This window comes from Amborella trichopoda, chromosome 13 (assembly GCF_054954075.1).
Source record: "Amborella trichopoda isolate Santa Cruz 75 chromosome 13, AtrichopodaSantaCruz75HAP2 v2.0, whole genome shotgun sequence".
In the NCBI taxonomy this organism is placed as follows: Eukaryota; Viridiplantae; Streptophyta; class Magnoliopsida; order Amborellales; family Amborellaceae; genus Amborella; species Amborella trichopoda.
The window spans coordinates 42,806,914-42,822,859 of record NC_142348.1 but is presented as its reverse complement, the minus strand read 5'-3'; the positions used below and the strand labels follow the sequence as shown (position 1 = coordinate 42,822,859).

The 15,946-nt window shown below is 45.1% G+C and overlaps 1 protein-coding gene across 5 annotated transcripts; it reads right to left on the bottom strand.

Annotated features, from left to right (window-relative positions):
* Positions 1-154: 154 nt before the first annotated feature.
* On the bottom strand, positions 155-14,221 carry LOC18442492 (uncharacterized). Of its 5 annotated transcripts, none has more exons than XM_020672424.2 (5): positions 13,814-14,221; positions 12,861-12,983; positions 11,973-12,588; positions 10,953-11,012; positions 155-3,681 (listed from the first exon to the last, which is right to left on the bottom strand). In XM_020672424.2, the coding sequence occupies exons 1-5, from the start codon at positions 13,919-13,921 to the stop codon at positions 326-328; spliced, it is 4,263 nt and encodes a 1,420-aa protein (XP_020528083.2). In that variant the 5' UTR covers positions 13,922-14,221; the 3' UTR covers positions 155-325. The 5 variants fall into 5 exon arrangements, with proteins under 5 accessions (XP_020528083.2, XP_020528084.2, XP_020528085.2 ...); XM_020672425.2 differs by having other exon boundaries at positions 12,861-12,962; XM_020672426.2 differs by lacking the exon at positions 10,953-11,012.
* Positions 14,222-15,946: the final 1,725 nt, after the last annotated feature.

The following is a 15,946-nucleotide window of genomic DNA, read 5'->3' as shown; positions in this document are numbered from 1 at the left end:
ATGGCGCATACCCTAAGGGCTTGAATGAAACCTGAAAGGGCATTTAAATCAACAGCACGGGGAGGGCAAATGTGTCCACAAGCAGGGACCTCAAAAGACGATAATTAAAGGCGAAGGAATGCAAACCGAAAAAGCAAGAGAAGACAAATTAATCTTAGTAAAAAAATGTGGTATTTCATTCCATCAGGATCGTCGGAATTCAAGTACAAGTGAAGGCAAATTAATCTTAGTAAAAAAATGTGGTATTTCATTCCATCAGGATCGTCGGAATTCAAGTACAAGTGAAGGCAAAAGGTGCTAAAGAAAGATGACAGGGCGAGAGCTCCTAGAAGCAATAAATAATCTTATTAATTTTTGCTCTCGCAGCCTCCATACGTGTGATGGCCTTTTGCGCGCGCTCCTTGAGGTCGGTCACTTCTTGAGCAATTCGAGCCACGGAGGTAGTCCCTGACTCGATGCTGCGATCGAACCCTGATAGCTCAGCAGTCAGGACCTGATTCTCCGCCCTCCAGCAGTTCGTCTCCTTCTCAAGCTCGTTAAATTCGCTCGTCAGCCTCAAGATTTTCGCCTTCAGGTCTCTCAGCCTGGCCAAATGGGTCGTTCCCTGCTTGTTAAACTCGGATTTCTGGGCAGCCAGAGTAGCCCTCCTCTGCACGCATGCATCCACATCCTTGCAATGCTGCGTAAGTGAAGCCTCTAAGGAGGCCAACTGAACGCCCTGTAGCTCGTTAACCTCCACCTCCTTCCTCAGAGCCTCTATTCTCGACTCCTCTAGCTCCTTCAAGAGGTTGTCAAAATAGGAGAAAACCTCCTTTTCACCATCCAGGGTACTCAGAGCGAAAGCACAACCACGAAGCTTAATAATTTCAGGGCCGAGCTCCACAAGGGGTCGCCCTTTCAATAGCAGAAGACCCGATCGTAGCATACCTACGACCATGGTAGACTTCACACTGAAGATAGGTCTGACAATCGGTGCACTGGGAACTGAAGTCACCTCAGCTGGAGCAACAATGGCAAGAGAGGTAGACGTCTCTGGCAGCGCCTCAGCAAAGCCCTCGTTAAGAGACCCTTCTGTCTCTGAGCAAGACTCAACATCCGATGACATAAAAAGCAGGGCTTCGGCCCCACCATTGGTGTCAAAAGGAGCAGTTACCACAGGCTGCTCAGGCGTAACATCAACGACGGGATCTCTCTTTGGAACAATCTCTACCCCCTCTTTGGCGATGCCGCTTGTCGTACGAGTCATCTCCATCACTGGAGGGGGGTTGCTCCCACTTGGACAAGGAGCCAAATCAAAGCTGACCCACCTAGAAGAGGCGAGTGCGACCGGTGCTGGCTCTCGCACCGGTTGTTCAACTAAAGGGATGACCTCCAACATGGAAGGAACACTAGTGGGGTCTGGGGCACCCACGGTGGCAGCAACTGTGCCCTCGACTTCGGACAGGACTGGCCCAGGAGAACTAGCCACAGGTCGGGACCCAGGAGACGACCTAGTCAGCCTAGCACTCTTTCGCCTAAGAAGAGGCTCATGCACAGACTCAGACTCTGAAACATCTGAGGTCACTGGTAGCTTTCTTCTTTTTTTTCCTTTTTGAGAAGGTACGACTCTCTCCGAAGCTTGGCCGTATCTGAAGCCGGCATCCAGGGCACCATGGGGGCCACTCCCAATAAGAGTATTAAGATCCTGGATTGGATGTCCCTCTCGGTCGGGAACCTTTCGACCCTGTCTCCATTCGAAGATAGAGCAAAGGTTATCAAAAAGAGTCCTTGTACTCTCCTTAAGGGCAAGCACCTGTGGCGACTCTTCGTCCACCACTATCGCCTGAGGCACTCCGAGCTGCTCCCAATCCTTGGGATACTCCAGCTCGAAGACTTTCCCAAATGCAGGCGGCACAAAATTCTTCCCTTGCTTCGTATCATGACGCCAGCTGTTGTTCTCCCCCTTCCATGAGTGGTCCACCTGCCAATACCAGGTATTGGTGATCCTCCACCAACGCCAATAAGCTTCCGTGGCCCAACCTACTCTACCATAATGAGGGACGACGAACTTGTTCACCTCCGTGAACTCAAGGCATGTCGCCCAAGCTGTGCGCACATGCACGGCCTTCCACGACTCGCGGCAGGTCCCCAAGTCGTCTTTCTTTCTCTTGGAACCTTCCTTGCCATAGCGCTTCTTGAACAACACGGGGAAAGGGCATCCCTGATCTAGCCCATGCTGACGAGCAAACCGATGAGGGTAATAGGCCTCGAGCTTAGAACCGAAAAGGGTCCTGAAGGGAAGGATGCCTCCCCTAACACTTAAAACAAACATAAGCTCAGAGATGCCAATAGAAGCACCGTCCAGCTCATGACTGCAATCGGTACAGCCACCTACAGGGAAAGGGTTGCGGCGCGTGAAGAAGGAATCACCGCCAAATAAACTACGCGCATGCCCAGGAGTATGGAACGTGGCCTTCTGCCCCACTATTTTCACAAGCTGGGGGCACATGCTCCCAGCCAAAGCTGTGTTGGTAGCGTACGTACTTGGAAAGTACGCGGAGAGCCAGCCAAACACATAATGGGCAGGGAACGGCGTCTTGAAATTCCCGGGGAAAGCCTCTCCTCCCTCCAACCCAGGTCCGTCTCCCCCTTTGAAGGGCTTCCCCCTAGAGATCGCCCCTAGACCGTAGTAGATGCTACATAAGACCGGCTGTGCCAGTGCGTACTGGCGCCCACGCGCCATGTCACAAGCCACAAAGAAGCAACCCGGACGAATCAGATCGCTCGAACCGGGAAGGGCGAACTTGCACATGAAGAGGGCCAAATAGGCGGCAAGGTATACGCAGTCCTTTGCGGATCGACGTACATAAATGGCGGGAAAAACCTTCGCCTGTTCCTTCTTGCCACCAAGAACACAGTTCTCAATGGCATCAGGGTGTTCCCCATAGAAGAACCTCACCCAGCGCGAGAAGCTCACTTGACCGTCACTGGTCTGCGAGCTCAAAAGTTGATAGATCTCAAACACCTCCCGGAGGCCAGGAGGAGAGGCTTCTCCCCCAAGTGGAACCCCGCCGAAGATGACCGAGTTATGGGGGACGAACTCATCATACATGGCCCCCACCAGCGGCAGACCCCCAATAAAATGTAGATCTAACAGGGAGATCCCTCCCTCGCCATGACCGAAGAGCCATGTGTTGCTGGCATGACTCCAAATCTCCAAAAGTGCCCTCATGGTGTTTGCACAGCGATCAAAATACCCGGCTGAGCTCTGTACCGCCGTTAATAGAGAAGAAAGCTTGAGAACGTCTTCATAAACAAGAAGAACCTCAAGAGTCCAGGGGGTGTACCCCTTTAAAAACTGGTGCTCTCCCTGCATGCGGAGCCCAGAAGGAGACCAGACCAATCCCCTCGTCTTGGCCATTCGCTTCCCAAGGGTGGGGAGATCCTCGCTGGAAGCCAAGTCACGATGCAGGAAATGGAAGAGGGGGATCCCATCATCTTGCACAGATGACGCCCCGTCATCGCTTTCGCGAACATGAAAGCGAGTGGTCTCGCTGGCAAAAGTTACGCTCAAAGGCCACTCGAGCGCATAAGCAGGTTCTACGAGCCAGATAGGCTCCCCTCGAACTAGACTGACACCTGTAAAGGTGTCGGTCCCAAGTTCACCCAACTTGGGAAGATTCTTTACCATGGGCACATCATCTGCAAAGACACGAGGAAAAGAAAGTCAAAGGCATGCAAGAACTCAATGAAAGGTCAAAAGAAAAGAAGATATAGGGCTTGGCAAAAATTCTACAACATCTCCCCTCTAAACTGGACTTTTGACAAAAAAAGCACCCAAAGAACTCAAGGCACCCCGGAGGATGCCCAAGGAACTGAACTGTGGAATGCACCCGAGCCAGACGAACCGTGGCAGGGCTCCCTTCCAGTCAGGTGAAATCCATGCAAAATATGCAAGAAGTGCCAAAAATGCCTAAAATGCATCAAAAGTGCTTAAAAAGCATTAAAAATTCCCAAAAAGTGTTAAAAGCACTCTAAAAGCATAAAAAATGCTTGAAAGGCATATAAAATGCTCAAAAAGTGCTTAAAACAATTAAAAAGGCATTTAAAATGCTCAAAAGTGCTTAAAATGCTGAAAAGGCACTTTAAATGCCCAAAAAGGCATTTTAATGCTTAAAAAGCATTTAAAATATGCAAGAAATGCCAAAAAATACTTGAGAGGCACCAGGAATGCTATTTAGATACTAAAAGATGCAAGGAAATGCAAAAATGATTGAAGTTCACAAAAGAAAGGCCGAAGTGCTAAACAACATTTAAATATGCTAAAGAGGGCACTTAAGAAACATGGAAGGACGAAAGAGCATGCAAAAGTAAGGAGCTCACCAAATTCTCGGGTAGTGAATGCCCCAGCCATCTCGTCCTGCCGTGTGAGAAAGAAGAAGTTGCTTCAAGCCCAAAGGGCCCTGCACCCAACGCGATTAACCCCTCTCAAGAATGCCTAACCCCTCTCCCAAAGAGCCCCTCACGAACTTCTCATAGAAAATGACCCAAAATGGGGCCCCTTTCACCTTTAACTACCCCCTCCAGCAAGCCTTCCCACCATCATCCCTCACAAAAACCATATTCCACCCACATTCATGATGGTTTTTGGGTCATTTGCAAAAAAGAAAGAGGATGTTTTGGGAAAACAGAAAGCAAAAATACCTCACCGCCCTTGGCTCACCTCCTCAAGCCAAAAATGGGTCAAGGGTAAAATGGTCAATAAGGGGTTAATAAGGCATCAGAATCGCGTGAAACCAGCACCAGGACGTGCAGAAAAAGTTGCCGATCAGGGAGGGTCACCTCTGCCATCCAAAATGGGGTTCCGAGTCGAGCCACTACGCCCAAATTGAGCCCTACGAACCCCATTTTCTCTCTCCTTCTCCCCTCACGAGATGGGCCAAGCTGGGCCTCCTACCCCGAGCCCGAGGCCTCGTGCAAGCCACCACCTGCTGTTGTCCCTTCGTCACTCGATGGGCCGGGCTGGGCCATGAATCCAAGCCCGAGCTCGAAGCCCATCGCAGCCGTCGTCCGTGCACCCCCTCGCCATGCAGCTGAGCCGGGCTGGGCCATGAGCCCAAGCCCTAGCTCGAGGCCCTTCGTAGCCGTCGCATGCACTCTTCTCGCGCACGCACGTGTCCCCTGCAGCCGTCGCCTGCTGCCATCCCTTCGCCACATAGTGGGCCGGGCTAGGCCTCCTGCCCCTAGCCCGAGACTGGGACTTCCACTCCTCTCCGGCGTGTGCCTCCACATGCGTGCCACCCTTCGCCACAATGGGTTGGGTTGGGCCTCATGCTCGAGCTTGAGCCCGGAACTCCTTCTCTCCTTCGTGCGCGCGTGGGTGCGCGCCTCTCACCCTCCATCCACGTGCTGGGTTGGGCCCTCTGACTTGTGCCCAAGCCTGAGCTTTCTCTCTCTCTCACACCCTCTCTTGCGTGCGCTCCTCTCACACAGACGTGTTTTACTCTCTCCCTCCTTGCACACACACGTGCGCCCCACTTTCGCACACGTGCTCTCACCTCCTCTTACCCGCGCTCGCATGCACACCATTCTCTCACACACTTTTATCTCTCTTTCTCACAAGCATGCATACGCTCCATTTCCGCACGCGTGCTCTCACCTCTCACAAGCAAGTCTACGCGTGCATCCCCGTTCACACGTATCGAAACCTCTCTCTTCTCCCCTAATTCCTCTTCTTCTGGCCTCTTCGCACCCGCATGCCTGCTCTCGCTCAGGCATGTGGCTCTCCTATTCCGCACTCGCGCAGTTTTCCTTTCCTTTGTTGTGACATTTATGTCCACCTAAACCATTCACCATCCCCAGTGAGTCGCGTCGTTCATACCTCCGCCTCCAACGAGTCGGACCATTTCACGCTCACTCCATCAATCTCACAATAACTCACCCCTTCCTTTGTTGTGACATTTATGTCCACCTCAACCATTCACCATCCCCAATGAGTCGCATCATTCATACCTTCCTCCTCCAGCGAGTCAGACCATTTCACGCTCACTCCATCCATCTCACAACAAGTCACCCCATTCCCCAATGAGTCCCACTCTCCATTACCTGATAGGTCGGACCACCCCAAACCTATCTTCCACCTCCGCACCCACCATCAAGCCACTCCAACTACCCATCTTCCCTTGTAAAACCATTGTTCACCCACCATCAAAAGAGTCTCGTGTCATTTAAATCTGAACCTAGACTCATTTCTCACATATATTTGTCTAAGAGTGACGGCCAATGCTTGTCATGGCTTAAGCCGAAAGTCTGACCTTAGACACATTTTTCATATATGGCCTAAGGCTCTGACCTATGGCCTATGCCTTTCATGCCTTAAGCCGAAGGTTCAACTTTAGACTCACATCTCTCATGTATGGCCTATGGCTCTGACCAATGGTCTATGCCTGTTATGGCTTAAGTTGAAGTTTCGACCGTAGACTCATATCTCTCATGTATGGCCTACGGTTCTGACCAACGACCTATGCTTGTCATGGCTTAAGTCGAAGGTTCGACCTTAGACTCATATCTTTCATATATAACCTAAGGCTCTGACTAACGGCTAATGCATGTCATGGCTTAAGTCGAACATTCGACTTTAGACTCATATCTCACATATATAGCCTAAGGTTTTGACAGTCAGCCGATACCTCTCATGGCTTAAGTCGAAGGTTTAATGTTATGCTCATATCTCTTATGTATGGCCTAAGGCTCTAACCAAGCCTATGCATGTCATCGCTGAAGTTGACGGTCGACCATAGACTCATATCTCTCATGTATGGCTAAAGGCTCTGACCAACGGCTGATGTTTCTCATGGGTTAAGTCAAAGGTTCATCCTTAGACTCATATGTCTCATATATAGCCTAAAGTTCTGACCAACGGTCAATGCCTATTATGGCTTAAGTCAAAGGTTCGACCTTAAGATTCATTCTTTCATGTATAGCTAAGGCTCTGACCGACGGCTTATGCATGTCATGGCTTAAGTCGAAGGTTCGACCTTAGACTCATACCTCAGATGTATAGCCTAAGCTTCTGACAAAGAATGGCCGAAATCCAAGATCTAAGATTACACATTTCTCATATTTTGACGAATGTTGCCGAGAGTTCAATACCTTGATTAGAGGGTCAAAAGATATATCAAAATGATCGCCTCGCCAAGACCATCGCGTTCACGGCATTCTTTTCATCGGAATGTCGTCGGAAAGACTCGAAACAAACCTCAAAAGATTGTCATGATTCGTGGTCACTTTTTGGGGACCATCTTGTCATTTGGAAGATTGTGGGTAGGGGCAAAATGGTCATTTTGCCCCAAAAACGGGATTCCAATTTAATTAAAAATATATATATTTTCCAGCAATTTCCTTTAGTTTTGAGCAGCCACCCTTGTTTGAAGGGGAGCTCTATATAAGCATATGTAACCCTAAAGTTCAAGGAGAAAAATTAATAAGATTTGCCCCTTAAGCTTAAGGTTTACACTTTGAGTTTCCCTTGGTGTGCAATACTTTTTCCTACCCCTTTCCATTCAAAGAGAGGAGGGAGAAAACTTTCCCCATAAGCCACTACCCTTGGAACTTCTCACTCCTCACTTGGAATCTCTCACTTAGAACTCTCCTCTCTCGACCTAGCCGCCGATCCGGCCCAAGGACTCGAGTAGGTAACATCTCTTTCTATTCTCTCTCCTCTCTTCACTTCTCGTTCTCTCTTCTCTCCTCACTTCTCTTTCTCTCCCTTTTCTCTCTCCCCTCAGTCTTTCTCTCTCCCATACGGCCAACCGGGCTTCTCTACCCCTCTTTCTCTCTCTCTTCCTTTTTCTCTGCTTTCCCCCCTCTCTTTCTCTCTCTTCCTTTTTCCCTTCTCTCTCTCCCCTCTCTTCTCTCCCTTCTCTCTCCCTCTCTCTTTCTCTTCATTTTCTCTTCTCTCTCTCATCTCTTCTCTTCCTCTCTCTTCTCTCTCTCTGTTCTTCCCTCTTCTCTCTCTTGTTCCCTCTCTCCTCTTCTCCTTCTCTCTTTCTCTTTCTCTCAACAAGTCAGACCAGCGACTAAGCCGCCAGCCCAATCTCTCCTTTTTTCTTCTTCTTCTCTCTCTCTCTCTCTCTTTCTTCTCTTCCTTCTTCCCCCTTTCTCTTTCTCACAAACAACCAGACCAGTGGCGAAGCTGCCGACTTTGTCTCTGTCTTTCTCTCTTCTTCTCTCTCCCTCTTCTTCCTCTTCTCCTTCTTCTTCTCCATTTTTCTTCTTTTCCTTCTCTCTCGCACAGACAGTCGGACCGACGGCTAAGCCGCCGGCCCAACCTCTCTCTTTCTTTCTCCTCCTTTTCTCTCTCTTTTCTCCTCTCTCCCTTCTTCTTCTCTCTCTCTCCCTTCTCTTCCTTCTTTCATCTCTCTTTCTCACGATCAGCCGGACCCGCAGCTAAGCCGCCGGCCCAGTCTCTCCCTTCTCTTCCTTCTTTCCTCTCTCTTTCTCACCATTAGCCGGACCAACGACTAAGTTGCCGACTCAATCTCTCCCTTTCTCTCTTCCCCTTCTCTCTCTCTCTTCTTCCTCTTATTCTTCTCTCCCTCTTTCTTCTTCTCCTTCTCTCTCTCACTCTTGCATAGTCAACCGGACCGACAACTAAGCCGCTGGCCTAATCTCCCTCCCTCCCTCTTCTTCTTCTTCCCTCTCTTTCTTCTTCTCCTTCTCTCTCTTCTCCTCCTCTCTCTCTTTCTTCTTCTCCTCTCTTTCACTCTCTTACTTTCACACAGTCAATCGGACCAACAACTAAGCCGCCAACCTAACCTCTCTTTCTCTCTCCTCTCTCTTTTCTCTTTTTCCTTCTCTCTCTTTCTCTCTTCTTTCTCTCCTCTCTCTCTTCTGTTCCTTCTTTCCACTCTCTCTTTCTCACCGACGGCTAACCGCCAACCCAATCTCTCTCGTTCTCTCTTCCCCTTCTCTCTCTTTGTTCTTACTCTTCTTCTCCTCCTCCTGTCTCACTGTTGCACATTCAACCGGACCGGCAGCTAAGCCCAATCTCCCCCCCTCTCGCTTCTCCTCTCTTACTCTTAGTCGGATCGACGGCTAAGCCTCCGATCCAACCTCTCTTTCTCTCTCCTCTCTTTCTCTCTTCTTCTCTCTCTCTCTCTCTCCTCTCTCTCTCTCTCTTCTCTTCCTTCTTTCCTCTCTCACGATCAGCCAGATTGATGGCTAAGCAGCCAGCCCAATCTCTCTCCTCTCTTCCTTCTTTCCTCTCCCTCTTTCTCATAATCAACCAGACCGACGGCTAAGCCGACGGCCCAGTCTCTCTCTTTCTCTCTTCTTCTCCTCTCTCCCTCGTCCCTACCTCTTCTCTCTCTTCTTCTTCCCTCTCTTCCTCTCTCTCTTCTTCTATTTCCTCTCTCCCTCTGTCTCTCTCATCTTCTTCTCCTTTCTCTCTCCCTCTCCCTCTTCTCTTTCTCTTTCCCTCTCCCACTCCTCTCTCCTTCTTCCTCTCTTTCTCTCTTCTTCTTCTCTCTCTATCTCTCTTGTCTTCATCTTTCTCGCTCCCTCTCCCTCTCTCCTATGCTCCTTCTTCACTCCTTTCTCTTCTCTCTCTCCCCCACTTCCTCTTTTCTCTCTCTTTCTTTTCTCATTCTCTCTCTCCCCCTCATCTTCTTCTTTCTCTCTCCCTTTCCCTCTCTCCTATGCTTCCTCTTCTCCCTCTCTCTTTCTCTTGTCTTCTTCTCCTTCTTTCTCTCTCCCTCTCCCTCTCCCTCTCTCCTATGCTTTTTCTTCTCCCTCTCTTTTTCTCTCCCACTTCCTCTCCCCTCTCTCTTCTTCTCTCTCTCCCTCTCGTCTTCTTCTTCCTCTCCCTCTATCTCTCTCGTCTTCTTCCTCTTCCTCTCCCTCTCCCTCTCTCTCATCTTCTTCTTCTTCTTTCCCTCTCTTCTTCTCTCTTTTTCTCTCCCACTCCCTCTCTCTTCTTCTCTTTCTTCTTCTCTCTCTTTCTCTCTTTTTCTTCTCTCTCTATCTCTCTTGTCTTCTCTCTCCCTCTCTTTCTTCTATGCTCCTCTCTCGCACTTCTTCTCTCTCTCTCTCTCCCACTTCTACTCTTTCTCTTTCTTCTCCTCTCTTTCTCTACTCCGCTTTTCTCTCCCTCTCTTTCCCTCTCTCTTCACTCTCTTTTCTTTCTTCTCTCTCTTCTTCTCCTTTCTCTCATCCTTCGTACCTCCCTTCCTTTCTCTCTCTTTCCTCTTCTTTCCTCACCCTTCTTTCTATTCTATTCACCCCCATGCTATACCCCTCACCCCAATTGTTCTATTGTTTATTCTTGCTTCCCTTCCTTTCTTTTATAAACACAAGTCAGGGTCTCTCAACCTACTTGTCTGGCAATCTTACGTAGTGTGTCTACAAGTTGCAGAGTGCAATTGAGGAGGTTAAAGCCGAACCAGCCTCAGGCTAGGGGGCTTCTTCGTGATATAAAAGGGCGCCCAAGCGAAACGCCCGAGCGTGTCACGGACCCATCATGAGGTAAATCTCACCTCACACCACAATCCTCTCTCACTAGTTAGTACCCTGCCTGCACACGCGCCAAGGGCGCCGCGGTCCCGAGAGGGCGATCTCGAGCTAGAACCCAAATCCAATGTTCACGAGCGATCTCACGACCCAACGAGATCGAGGCACACAACCATTCATCAAATATGTGATTATCATCATGATCACCGTGAGAGCGATCAAATTTGAACAAAGCTACATAGTTATCGTCTGAAGCTAAATCGTGAAGGATAAGTGCATGTGGTCAACAAGCAAATAGGTACCGCAAGCTCGTGTAATCATGAACTAGTGGAAGATTATATAAACCTCGTCTCTTGATGAGGAGGGAGTTCAATCATTAATTTCCAATCAAAGAGACACTGAGAGATACACTCTATTCTATGTGATATTCGCATGATAAAGAGAACGTAGAGTGATATACTTACTGTTAGTTAAAAAGCAGCTCATTGATATTGTTGTTGTGTTCTGAATTACAGTGCAAGAATCTGATAGAGAGAGAAGCTATTAAAATTTAAACTCACTAATTGAAAAAGGAGCAGATCACACCTACGAATAGTCAAGTATACGAGCTCATATCGTCATTGGTATTGATTTATTTCTTGTGTCTGTATATTTTCTTTCGTAAAATAGTATGTATAGACTTCAAGGTCAGAATCGATGGTATTCGGCCTAGCTTTTACGCTGATGTAAATTGTAACAGAGGTTTAAGCTTCTGGAACTTTTCCATTCCCAATATAAAACTTGTCTCTATGATATGGAATACATGGGCGAATTTGGCCCTGAATGTGTCTACCCTCTAGTTGTTCATTTGGAGTCATAATTTTTTACACATTTTTAGTTAATACGGCACATTTTTTAGAGCGACCAATCCCTAATCCGTAATAATTAAAAAGTCCTAGTATAATATGATCCATATGATCATGGTAACACTACATTCAACCAGCCAACGGTTGAATAGTGATGGATGGAGTTTAAATCATACAAATGAATTTTTTAGGCTACTCCCTACTAATTAAAAAGTTATAGTATAGTATGATCCATAAGATCATAGTAACGCTACATTCATAAAAGTCATCAGCATCCAGCCAATGGTTGAATGGTGATAGATGGAGACTAGAACATACAAATGAATAATGAGAAGTTTGGTGGAACTCAATATTTTAGGTTACTCCCTAATAATTAAAAAGTTATAATATGGTATGATCCATATGATCATGGTAACGCAACGTTCATAAGAGTCATCAGCATCCAACCAATGGTTGAATGGAGATTAGATCATACAAATGAATAATGAGAAGTTTTGTGGAACTCAATTTGTTTCATTCAACTTCCAACCTATTCATGAGGCGGTGATGGCTCCTATGAGGCTATGATCATGTCTTAAGATGCCCATATGGATCATACTATACTTTGTGAATGATAAAATGAAAAGTGAGGAAACTCACTTGCTATCTGACTCCTCTTATCCCGAACTTTCATAGCCGACACCTCAGCTCGTGCTGCTTCTTTCTGAAAGTGTGCATCCTTAGCTTCAGCATGTGCCTTCAACACCTCTGCTTGTGTCGACTTGGCGTCGGCTTGTGCCCTCAGGCATAGCTCCTTGACCTCAGCTTGTGCCCTTGATGCATTTGCATGCTCCTCCTCTTTTGGAGGGTGCGCCTCCTCTAAACTTCGGCGCAAAAATGCAATTTGGTCTTGAGCTTCATACAAGGCTGCATTCTTCTGCAAAGCCCCCTTTGAGGCCCTCTCTATAATCCTCATTGCCATAACATCCAAGGCCTCATCAACCATTTTATCAACCTCTACCATGGAAGCAAAGGAGTCATCATTCATTGCAGCCCATTCTGGTGATGCAGGGAAGGCCACTTTCCTCTTTGATTTCCTTGTCTCCCATGTTGTCTCCAAATCTACTTCATGCCTCTCCTTCCTAATAGAAGACTTTTTAGTTGTCACCCTCTCACTTAAAGCACATATATCGTCATTCAAATGATGAATGATCATGCTTAAATCAGAGTCCATGGGTTCATTTGAACCAACCCCATGAACTACATGTTCTGGATTCTGCAAATCATGTAGTGTTATGAGTTATCACAAGAGAGAGTAAATCCTTAGCTTCATCATATCTAGCTTAAGTCAATTAAAATGAAGCTATGTATTTGCCAAAAAGACAACACCAAATACTAATATAAAAGGGGATTCTACCAAGAGCAAACTTGTAAATATTAGATACTAATAAACATAAATAATCAAAATAAAGCAAATGAAATAAGAAAAACAAAATGCAGTAATGAAAATAACACAGAGCACAAGAATGGAGGCCATAAATAACCAACCTGAGGCGGCTCCGGTTCCCCAGGCCCCTTAATGGCCACTCTTTCACCTGAGCAAATTGCACTTTGATTTGGTTGTCCTTGCAAAGCATCTCTTACCAAACCCTGTGAACCATGTGAATAACCCTAAAACCATTCAGAAATCAGTTTGTCTATATGAAAACTGTTTTCAACTTTTCATGACTAAATAATGAACAAAATAAGGAAATAAATGGATTTCATGAAAATGCATCAACACCCAAAGAAAAACATGGAAGTGTCTGTTGATTGTATTACTGATTCTTCTTTGGTTTCACACAAAGAATATCCTCAAAAACCAATTTCGTAGCTACTGACACGAACAAAAATGAATTCTCTAACAGTACTGCAGCCAAACTACCAAGGAACTGACCATGCGACAAAATCTACTGCACGATAACCAAATTATGGTTTATCTAAATAATAATTAAGATGGATTTCATTATTTTTTACAATAAATTATTAAACCAAAATCATGGTTAAAGGGAAGTGCAGATAACAAAAGTAAAAAACAAGCCACCATTTACAAGGAAAGAGAAAGAAATACAAAACTCATCATTCACCGAACTAAAACCCCATATTCATTTTAGTTTTCAGTGGCTATGAAATTGCACAATGCTAGTAAAAATTAAAATGAAAACAAACATAAATAAACATTAAAAACCTTCTGTATCCACAGAACTCAGTTGAAGTTACAAAGGAACACAGCTACTGCAACAAATTACAAAACAAGAAAACGAATAAAACAATGGAAAGAAAATGCTTCAAAATAAATAAATAACTAAGGCGTTCTTTTTAAAATGTAATTTCTTATTATAGAAAGAGGCAGAGCATACAGACAAAATTTATTGGCCATTTTAGCAAAAAAGCCCATGGAAAAAAGATAATGGAACTTTCAATAGCATATAGAACACCCAATAAAACAGAAGATAAAAAACCTGGTTTTTATTGCTGCTATCTTTAAGCAATGTGTACTTCAAAGAATCTGGAGATTTAGGGCTTCCATAGCTCTCTCGGTTCTTCTTATTTTCATCTCCATTACCCATATCTACTACCCGTCTCAAACCATAGATTTTGAACTGACTCCGATATTTTAAAAATTAGACACGATTCATGGTCGAAGTTAGCTTCGTCTCTGTCATTGAAACCCTGGTTTCATAAACCGATATCCGCCATCTTCTTTGAATCGAGCTCTATGATATACTTTCAGGAAAGTTAAGGTAATGACCGTCGTTAAACCAAAAAACAGGCCACATATATTACATGTGTCAGAGGGAACCATTACTCGTACTCGTGGCCATTTTCTGATTGAGTGTTAAAACATGCGAACTTAGAGAAGTATGTATGTAAATATATCCACACTTTCTATGTAAATATAAACATATTAAAACGGGCCAAGTGGAGTTGTCTGTCGGTGAGATCGTGGATATCTACGAAGCAACGAGCTTCACTCTAAAAATAAAAAAATGCTTTATGTGGGGATTTAAAAAAAATTAAATTAAATATGAAATGCTTTGAAATATATTACAAAAGAAAGTCACCCAACTCACTTTTTTTTAATTTTTCCAAAATTGTTCCTCAGCAGGATGAATCCTAAATTCAAATTTAATTTCTTTTGTTTAGTTTTTTCGTTATTGGGGCATTGCTTCACATCCTAGGACAATGCCCCAAACTAAAAAAAATTAAAATTCACTATGAAGATGTTCTCGCATCGAAAGGTAATTTTAAAAAAAATAACTGATTGATCGACTTTTTTTTGTAATTTTCACTTAAAGATAGGACATTATGCATTTAAAACTAAATAAAAATAAAATAAGTACATAAATCACTCAAAATAAAAAATTTACACCCTCTTATACCGTCCCACCATCACTCTCCATTTTTTACTATTTTTCTCTCCATCTTTGACTTTTCCTACTTAAGCCGGCTACATGTCGGACTAGTCCGGCCTTAGCCCTATCCAGGCTTGGCCAGGCCAAAATAAATAAAACAAAATAAAAATTAAATTAATAAAGAAAAAAAAGGTCGGTGCCAAGCCAAATCAAGCCAACTTTTCCTTGGCTCTGCCCTTGGGCCATGGTTGCCCAATCTTTAGGCCACATTTTGTGGTCCAGACCCTAAGTTTTTGGGCCGGAACGGGCCACCCAGCCATTGCTCCCCTTGCTTCATCTCTCCCCTAAAATCTCTATCCCTTCTTCTTTCGTCTCATCTCTCCTTCCCATTGTGCTTATTTCGCTCTACTTAAATTTTTCTCTTTTATATATCTCTCTTCATTTCCACGTGTCTTCTAACATATCACCCTCCTCACTTCTCACTTATCTCTTTCTTTAAATCTCTCTTAAAACATTTTTCTATTCTTTGTTTGGAAAAAAGGTTGGGAAGCCCCAAACACCTTAGTAGCCACGTTGTGATTTTCATTCTCACTGACATCATCCAACTAAACCTTCCAATAAAACAAACTTTTGTCTTCTGCATTAAATTATCTAAACAAAAAATATTCATTCGAAGAAAAAGAAAAAACTCAGGAGGTTTGATGAAAATGAGAGAATCATTGACAGGGTCGATCAAGATGGCAAGCTTGAAAAAGGAAAAAGTCAAGAGGTTTGATGAGAATGAGAGGATCATTGACATGGTCGATCAAGATGGCAAGCTTTAGGGACTTGTTACTTTTCTGATTTACCCTAGAGGTAGTAAACTTCATCCTGAGCTATCGGCTTTGCTCCTCTATCAAGCGAACCTACAAAATTTTTATAATAATTTCAAACTAATAATGCCCCAGACCATTGAATAATCAAATAATACACATGTTCGGAGGAGTTGTGATTTTTAAAATTGTATCATGATGAATTTTTTTGCCAAATCTTTTATCCAGTGCGTCACACGATACAACATGAGCACACATTGAGCCACTCTCAACCTCAAATGATCAAAAACCACTCTAGAGTGATGATAATGTGAATATTAATTCTGAAATGCAGCAATTGTTGGGTATGTGTGGCCATTAAAGACCTTGTAAGTGCTTGTAAATAAATTATATGGTAGAACATGAACTCGGTGGAAGTGTGGCCCCG

Bases quoted from the DNA above. Each gene is read 5' to 3' on its own strand.
- LOC18442492 (XM_020672424.2), bottom strand. From the start codon at position 13,921: ATGGGTAATGGAGATGAAAATAAGAAGAACCGAGAGAGCTATGGAAGC. The intron at 11,013-11,972 runs GTGAGTTTCCTC...TCTCTCTATCAG, and splicing joins TAAGAGGAGTCAGATAGCAA to ATTCTTGCACTGTAATTCAG. The intron at 3,682-10,952 runs GTAAGTATATCA...GTGTCTTTGCAG, and splicing joins GAGCTGCTTTTTAACTAACA to ATGATGTGCCCATGGTAAAG.